Below are 8,240 nucleotides of genomic sequence, written 5' to 3'. Positions count from 1 at the left end.
TTCTCAACATGCCCTAATGAGATTCACGGATGAAGATGCATGGCACTCAACAGGAGACGGTGTTATTTATATACACGGACCAGAGGAGACAAATGTGCACTTTTGCCCCTTGCAAGGCAACTTGCACATCTCCATCATACCCGCAACCACAGAAAACCCCACGCTTCTCTATTATGTTTCCATAGGGTTGGCTTTCTTTTGTTTTACACCACACGACTGTACTACAACTACGTCTTTTATACCCCTTTTGATACGACTGGTTTAATGAGGCAGAGAGCAGAGAGGCAGTAAAGATTTGAATATTGAATTTCTCATTCGGTATGGGGAAACCTCCATCGATATATACAGGCGACTCGCTTCCCACACCGGTCCCCAACCGTCACGCACCACTCCATGCAAAACACATACGACGTAACAGGGGTCTAGCAATCTATAGACGACTTCATAGCTTCGCAGCTTCCTGGACGGTGCCAATCTTCAGCTTGCCGCCGTACCTCTCCAGGACCTTGTCGTTGTGGTACTTCCAGAAGGCCTTGGTGGCATTCTTGCCGGCGAAGCGCTTGAGGATCTTCGCACCGCCGGGGTGGTCGTCCTTGAAGGCTAGATAGAGTGAGAGGGTTTCAGCGTCAGTAGTTCGGTTCGGTTCGGTTCGGTTCGGACCGGGACGGGACGGGGGAATGAAAGAAAGAAACGAACAGGTCAGGTCGTAGACGCCGTCTTCGACGATAATCCACAGGCTGGAGTCGTCCTTGTGCTTGGCTACCTCGGCGGGGGTGAAGGTCTTGGACATTTTGACGAGAGAGAGGCGGGAGAGGTCTTGGGTCTGTTTCGTTGAAGGATTGAAGTGGATTGCACGGTTCAAAGCCTAAGGGTCTGCTCGAGAGGAGGTGGTGGAGATGCAATGGGATGGATAGATGGTCGTGGAGAGTGTGGAGAGTGGCACGTGTCTGTTAAGTATATATGATGGACGAAATGAGAATGAGAAGAGAAGAGGTGTCAGTCCAGAGGCAGAGGACGGATATCGGTCAAGTGGTTGCCGACGAGAGACGATGATAGGTAAGCAAAAAAAGGCCCTGGCGCGTGAACCTCGGCTCGTTTCCCCACACGCGCAGGGATGAGCTTGTTTAGGTAAGGTACCTAGCTAGGATTCGGAAGCGGGGGCGAATCGGACGGGAGATATTATTCATCTTATTCAGCACAAAGTAAGGTACCTAGTAGGTACCTTAGGTACGCGGGTACCTTGAGTTACCTTATTCCGGAGAGGAGGTTACTCTCATATCTCCCATCTCCATCCCTGGCAGCGTGAGAAGACAATTCCATTTTCCAATAGATGAGAGTCCGTGTAAATGTAAATGACTAGCTCACATGTTTCTCCTCTAGACGTCAGACCCCCTTCTGCTCCTTTTATCTTCACATGGCCCAGAGAGTCCAGACCCTTTTCGAAGGTCCTCACATCATGACAATACCCCTCGCCATAGCCTGGCGGAAGGAATCGGCAAAAGAAGACGTGGTGGCATAGCAGTCGCTGGCACGCCACTTCTCCATGGCCTCGGGCAGCCACGACTCGACCTTCTCGATGCGGCGCTGGTTGGACGGGTGGGTGCTCAGCAGCTCAGGCACATCCTCGCCGCGGTTCCTCGCGGCGGCCTCCATGCGGCGCCAGAAGCCGACGGCCTCGCGCGGGTCGTAACAGGCGTCGGCCATGATCATGAGCCCGATGTAGTCGGCCTCGGTCTCCTGCATGCGGCTCATGGGCATGGAGAAGAGGACGTCCATCAGACCGCCGCCCAGGCTGTGGACGAGGAGCATGCCGCCGGGGACCATGTAGGCGAGGAAGTACAGGCTGTAGAGGACGATGTTGATGCCGATGGCGCCGCTCATGCGCTCGCCGACGTGCGACGCCATGTTGTGCGCCATCTCGTGGCCCAGCACCGCCGCCAGGCCCGCCTCGCTCCGCGTCGCCCGCAGGATGCCGCTGTGCACGAACACTTTCCCGCCGGGGAGCACGAACGCGTTCATGGTGTGCGGGTCGTCGATCACCCGGACCTCCCAGTCGACCTCGCTCTTGCTGCTCTTCGTACCCCTGCCGCCTCCGCCGCCGCCGCCGCCGCCTCCGCCCTCGTCTCCCCACACGGTGTCGCCCTGCGCGTCGGTGGGGAGCTCGCCACCCCCCGAGGCCGGGATGAGACGCTGCATGACGCGCTTGACGAGACGGACGCGAGGGTCCCAGTCGGGGAGGAAGCGGCCCCCCGCGCGTTCCACCTCGTACTCGATGCGGCGGACCTGCTCGGCGCTCAGGGCGGCGACGGCTTCGTCCGAGAAGCAGTTGAAGCGGCGGCGGCCCGACACGGGCACGGTTTGGATGTTGCTAAAGTAGAAGAGGACGGCGGCGGCCACGGCGACGATGGCTACCGTCTTGGTGCGAGGACTCCGGGCCGTGCGGCGGATGGTGGTGGTCGTCACGAGGGGGCGGGCCTTGCGGAGCTGTTCCTCCAGGTCATGTTTGTGGATGTATAGCCGAGTGGTCGTTGTGTGGGAGAATCTTCGGCGGAGGACGTGAAGGTGGACGACGACGGCAGGGGTAGGAGGCCGAGGGAAGGATGGAGCGCATGTGCATGGACATTTGGTGGATGGTGGTCGATGTGAAAGCGGGATGTAGCGTGGCGATGCGAAAGAAAATGTCCGCCCATAGCTGGCAGCCGCGGACGGACGCGGCAACAGCGTGCGGAAGGGCAACATAGGGATCGACGACGACGACGGTGGTTACGTGTTGACAATAAAGACCGAAAGTCTGCTCCGGGGCGATGTGATGACGATGAGAGGTCCTCCGTTATGTGACGTCGGCCCCCTACAGGGCCCCAAGTTGTCACGACCACAATATACACGTACTAAAGAGGCTCCGCTCCGATCAATCGACGATCTCTAGGCGAATCGGAATGCCCACGTAGGATGATTGTGGTGTAGGAGATGTCGTGATGTTCGAGTTGAAGACTGGTGGACTTTCGAAGTTGCCAGAACCCGGCTGTTGTATTTGTACCCATAATTGTCACGGAAGGACGGAGATAAGATATAACGGTGTTAGTAAGATAAGATACGATGATAAGGTACTGATAGGGTGATGACATGATTGACCCTCTCCACTTTTTGGAGGTTATAAGCTTTTTCCGTTCCTCAAGCAAATACTTCCCCCCGGGCCACCTTATGGCCTTTTACAGTGTTTTACGGTCAATATTTCCTTACAGTATGTATCGGTACCGACCGTACTAACAGTTCGGTACCGCTACTTCTTTAATATATAGCTTTTCCAGCATATCGCAATGTCAGTTTGACAAAAGTGCAGTGCCCGTAAATCTAACGTTGATACTGTCTTTTGGATATTCCCTTTTGTTTTGCTATGATCTGCGGCGCACGTAAGAGTTTCTCGCCCCCTTTATTACACCTAAGCTCCGTACGGGGCTTTTATTACTTAATCTCTCCCGAGTACTCCGGATCAGATGACTTTATCCCAAGTATCCGGACCAGACTTGTCCGACAGACGACGTTGAGCTAATACCCGGAGCCAGGGGCATATCCATCCTCTTATTTATGTAGGCCCCTTGTTTAATTCCAACTCCTCTGCGGTTTGATCTCTTGGATATTTCTACTGCGCCGCCTTACATTGCTCGCCCCGGTTATATTGAGCATCATTCTGTGAAATCATCTTTTGCTTCACAATAGACTTGACCACCATTTCCTGCTCCGTTCTTTTTATATATAGTTTGGCCTGGTAGAACCAAATCTACCATGGGCTCCAAATCCCCTGACATTCCCCTCTCCAACATCCCTTCCTCACCCCCATTCACACCGTCCCGGAACCTCACGGAACCCCCCCGAAGCTCGAGTTCTCATCAAACACCTCTCCCTGACCTCGCACATCGAAGGCGGCTTCTTCGCCCAAACCGACCGCTAGGAGCTGGTCCCACTCGGACCAGATGGATAGAGAGATAGATGGGGTAGACCCTATTAGAAACACCGAATCACCTAGATTTTATTGAGCGAGTATTTTATCGAGCCGCGAGACGCCCAACACCTGCGTTCCATTCACATGCAAAGAAGAGTTGACTAATGCCGCCCCCCCCCCCCCCCCCTCTGACCCGACCTGCACCGCCCTAAAGTGACCTGTAAATGCTTCATGGTTCATAGCTCCCGTCGTCCAGAAATGAGCAATGCGATCGCAATGTGCATTCCTCGAAAATAGTGCAGTCATGTATGTGTAACTGCTCAACCCCGGCGTCTTTCACAATCCGTCCGTCTTCTGGCCACCTCGGCTGGATCATGTCGTCATGCCAACTTCCTCGGCCGTCGTCGATGTCATCTCGTGTGGGAACGGTTTCCGGCCGTAGACGACGTAGATTTTGGCGTACGTGTGGATATAAAGGTTGGAAATATCTTTTCTCACGTCCACAAGTGAGACCTATTCCAAAGACCATGTTGGTCAACCGCCGTCGGTGGGAAAAAGAAAAGAAGAAAAAAGGGGAAAAAAAAAAAAAAAAAAACTGACCTCAATTTCTTCAGGTTTGCGCCCCAACACTTGTGTAAACAACGACAAGGAAAACCCGCTAATGCCACTCAACATGTTCTGTTCCCAGAGCCTACCAAGGGCCTTGTATCTCGGGTCCTTGGCCCAGCCGTTCATGGGAACCTTGAACACCTTCTCGTGGACGTCGACGAACCCGGCCTCCAGGAACCACTGCTTGAAGACGTGCGCCACGGAGAGGGGCCGGTTCGCCAGCCGGCTGGCCATGTTCATTTCGTCGAACCAGCGCTGGAGGGCGCTGGAGGGCGTCAACGTCCCGTCGTCCGAGTGCCCTTCGCAGTTGAAGTCCTGCGCCTCGAACCAGCCGCCCGGGCCCAGGTTGTCGAAGGCTTGCTGGATGATCTCGTTCTTGAAGTCGCCGAAGGAGCCGAGGCTGCTTCGGATGAAGATGTAGTCGAAGGGCTCATTCCAGTCCCATGGCTGGGCGCTTTATAAGACGGGGTCGGGCATGTCAAATATCAGTTGCCAGGGGGCCAAAAAAAAAAAAAAAAAAAGAAAAAGAAACTCACGCATCCTGGACAAAGAAATGGACGTTGGACGGCACGGCGGTGGGTTGTATGGGCGATAAATCGATCCCGTACACACGGGCCTCGGGGAAGCGATCTCCCATCTCTAGCGCCCACATGCCCGTGCCCGTGCCGACGTCGAGAATGCGGCGCGGAGGCCCGTTGGCTGTGATGGGAGCGAGATACCACCGCCCGCCGAACAGCTCTGCCATGACAAGCCCTTGGAGTTCTAGCCGCTCCTGCTCGGGCGAGTCGTTGGGGAAGCGGTACGCTGCAGACTCCCATGCATCAGTACATTGACACTCATGCGAAAAGACAAAAAGGCGATAACATGCGGAATCACGGCATGTCCCGTTCGTTACAAACCGGGCGAGAAACCTACAGCCATCCTGATACGCGTGGTAGGTCCGACCAAACCGTTCAGGGAAGTTGGCGATGCTCTCCGTGATGGACTCGGAATTCCTGTCGATACTTTTTAGTCTCTCTTGGAACATGCGAGAGAAAGGGAACAGGGGATTGTTCGTACTCTTCAAAGCTTGGCTATAGACGTGGACAAGCAAAAGGAGACAGAGCCATGGTTAGTGGTAAGGAGAGTTCGGCGAGGTTCAGGGGGGCCGTTTCTTCGTGCAAAGCGCGCCGGGGGGTTGGGGAGGGGGGGGGGCATACATGGGGGTCGACCTCGAGCTGGGAGTGATTACTTAGTGATCTTCGATCGGGGATCGCCTCGAATGTGAATGCATAGTCGTCGCGTGCGATACCCGGCGACATGAGTGCCAGGAAGAAGTAAAAGGAAAAGAAAAAGAAAAAGAAAAAGAGAAAGAGAAAGAGAAAAAAATCCGATTTCCGAGTTTTTGTTGATCGGTTTGTCGGACTCTTACTGGACAAGTGCAGAGCTCGAGTCGCAGCGGCGAGGTCTTGGTGACAGAACTGGGCAGAGGCTGGGTCCAAAATACAATCAAAAGGTGTCGAGAGATGACCGGTCGATCGGGATGACGATGAAGCTACAAGTCTGGCTCGGTCGTAGATGTAGATTGGCAAGTCGCTGTCGAGGAGAGGATGATAGGAGTAGGAGGAATTGTGGCAGCTTCCTTCCTTCGGTGATAAGAGATTGAGCGCGTTCTGGGCCGGCAATAGCAGGTGAGGTGAGCTTTTCTGTTCCTGTTATACGGTATACTAGACGCGACAATGACTGACGATCGGAATAGACGACAGGCGAAAGGCGAAAGCTGAGGGAGAGGGACGAGGGAGAAGAGGGATTGGATTTTGAAATAAAGGTGTGAGAGAGCGACAAAATGACAAGGCGAACGACCCTGGGATGGCGGTGAAATTTAGGGGGGTTAATTATAAAATAAAGAGGGACCAGGATGATATAGGGTGATATACGTACATGCAGCTAGTTTCAACGCCGATGGACCTTATATCCTACCTGTGTGGGAGCTAAGGACGAAGTATGTATAGACGGGTAGCCGACGGGTAGAAGATGGAACAGCCTGGAAGTCGAAGGGGTGACGGATTGTCGGGTTCGCGCCAACCTGGAAGTACGTTGTAACTCCTCCCTACTCCGTACAAAGTAATACATACCTACGGTGCCATATGAGGTACGTTCGACGTTGTACACAACCAATATCAATACCGCTTTGGAAGCTACCTCGCTACCTCCCGCCAAGTACGGATATGTACGTAGTATTATTACAAAAGCCCAGGATCGGACTGGTCGAAAAGGGACGCGGGGGTCAGGGAGTATGTGGTACTACATGAGGGCCAGAATTACAAAGCTTTGAAGCTGAAAGCATGGGAAAAACCCGGTGTTGTGGGAAGGGGGGGGGGGGCTCAATGAGGAGACGAGAGACAGAGAGGAGGGGTAACCACACCAACTTGATTGGGATGGGCCCGAAATGGCGGCCATGGTCCTGGGCTCTACTCAGTAATACGCTGTAATTACCGAGTAATACCGACAGATCTGCGATGCTATAAATACGTGTATATACCTTGGGTAGGTGACAAACAAAACACCCAAAAACACACTTGCCCTCCCTCAAATCTTCGTAGTTTCGTTCTTTCTCCGTTACCTTCTCCAAGAACCAGATGATCGCGGCCGCACGAATTAGAACAGTGCCAACTTGCCAAGTGCCATGCAAGAGGCTTGGTTGCACGCGCCAAGTCTGCCGGTTGAAGGCGCGAGAGCCGATCGATTATGAAAAGGGAAAAACAGGGAGGGCCTGCCGTGGATGGTTGGAAGAGGCTGTCATGTGAGGCGCTGAGAGGGTTCCGCAGTGCCGGGTTCGGCAGTCAAAACGGGGAGAGAGGGGAAGGTATGTACGGAAAATACAAGTAGTGTTAGGGACGTCGATCCAGAAAACAACAGAGCAATAATATTGGGGCCAACATGGAGAAAAATAGGAAGAAACAACCCTTTGCCAGATGTTCTTTTCCCTTCTTTTCCCTTCTTTTCCCTTCTCTCTTCTCCTTTCCCCCTTTGCCATGATTGAGGAGGAATTGGGCTCAGAAGAAGCAAAGACGAAGACCCAGTTGTGTGGGCCAGTTCCATTGACGGTTTTGATTTGCGGGAATATAATAAACCGACCAGGTTGTGGGTACAAAGAAGGACAGAAAGCCCGGAAGATCACTTCAAGCACGCAAGGACCCTGTCAGCTCCTTGCATGAGAAAAAAGGAACGTAAACCAATAATTATAAACTAACTTGGGGCTCCTTGCTTGTCTACAACGTACGAGTTCCTGCCTAGCCCATGGAGGTCTTGGCGCTTATACTCTTGAATTCCCCCTTAAAAACCCTCTGCTAACGTCCAACCGTCTCCGGGTATGGTTTGGCACAGGCGCACCGACAATAAAGTAAAACTCATTTGAAGAGCGACAGATCTTAAAGTGGAAACGTTTCGAGAGAGATGTGATGTAGTTGCCTCGTTATTAGTTATGATCCAACAGGGCGGGTTTATACTCCGCAAAATGCTGACCCAGGTATTTGGGTCGGTCGGGCCCGGACAGGGCTAGACACTAATTAATTACTCGCAGTCCGACCACGGACCATACTCGCTTCCAAGGTCGTGCCGTATACTTGGGACTCTTTGCCCTCCCTCCCGTCTGGTTGATATCGTTGAGGAGCCTGGACGACGGCGGTTAGAAGACTGAGAAACCGGGGAG

At 53.4% G+C, this 8,240-nt stretch overlaps 5 protein-coding genes across 5 annotated transcripts in view; 2 read left to right on the top strand and 3 right to left on the bottom strand.

The window, feature by feature from the left end:
* The window catches only part of SODALDRAFT_338722 (kinesin-II 85 kDa subunit), a gene marked incomplete at both ends in the record, with an annotated part of 6,175 nt that extends 5,567 nt beyond the window's left edge, over nucleotides 1–608 (top strand). The window contains one exon of the mRNA XM_028612801.1: nucleotides 449–608. Within this exon, the coding sequence (XP_028469167.1) occupies nucleotides 449–608 (160 nt within the window). The remainder of the gene's footprint in view (nucleotides 1–448) is intronic.
* Nucleotides 609–1,361: 753 nt separating this feature from the next.
* Nucleotides 1,362–2,984, bottom strand: SODALDRAFT_331083 (mitochondrial metalloendopeptidase OMA1). The gene has a single exon (XM_028611367.1). It carries the CDS (start codon nucleotides 2,737–2,739, stop codon nucleotides 1,450–1,452), a length of 1,290 nt encoding a protein of 429 aa, XP_028469166.1. The 5' UTR covers nucleotides 2,740–2,984; the 3' UTR covers nucleotides 1,362–1,449.
* A 623-nt stretch (nucleotides 2,985–3,607) lies between these two features.
* Nucleotides 3,608–4,061, top strand: SODALDRAFT_331082 (hypothetical protein). The gene has a single exon (XM_028611366.1). It carries the CDS (start codon nucleotides 3,784–3,786, stop codon nucleotides 3,985–3,987), a length of 204 nt encoding a protein of 67 aa, XP_028469165.1. The 5' UTR covers nucleotides 3,608–3,783; the 3' UTR covers nucleotides 3,988–4,061.
* Nucleotides 4,062–4,312: 251 nt separating this feature from the next.
* SODALDRAFT_338720 (S-adenosyl-L-methionine-dependent methyltransferase) lies at nucleotides 4,313–5,576 on the bottom strand (the record flags this gene model as incomplete). Its single annotated transcript, XM_028612800.1, has 4 exons — nucleotides 4,313–4,453; nucleotides 4,541–5,003; nucleotides 5,086–5,353; nucleotides 5,465–5,576. The coding sequence occupies 4 exons, from the start codon at nucleotides 5,574–5,576 to the stop codon at nucleotides 4,313–4,315; spliced, it is 984 nt and encodes a 327-aa protein (XP_028469164.1).
* Nucleotides 5,577–5,956: 380 nt separating this feature from the next.
* On the bottom strand, nucleotides 5,957–6,988 carry SODALDRAFT_357391 (hypothetical protein; the record flags this gene model as incomplete). The annotated part of the gene is made up of 6 exons (XM_028614001.1): nucleotides 5,957–5,996; nucleotides 6,060–6,201; nucleotides 6,277–6,392; nucleotides 6,570–6,614; nucleotides 6,776–6,832; nucleotides 6,954–6,988. The coding sequence occupies 6 exons, from the start codon at nucleotides 6,986–6,988 to the stop codon at nucleotides 5,957–5,959; spliced, it is 435 nt and encodes a 144-aa protein (XP_028469163.1).
* Between the last annotated feature and the right edge of the window lie 1,252 nt (nucleotides 6,989–8,240).

Source organism: Sodiomyces alkalinus (genome assembly GCF_003711515.1).
Source record: "Sodiomyces alkalinus F11 unplaced genomic scaffold SODALscaffold_2, whole genome shotgun sequence".
Lineage (NCBI taxonomy): Eukaryota > Fungi > Ascomycota > Sordariomycetes > Glomerellales > Plectosphaerellaceae > Sodiomyces > Sodiomyces alkalinus.
This window is presented reverse-complemented; position numbering and strand designations above follow the sequence as displayed.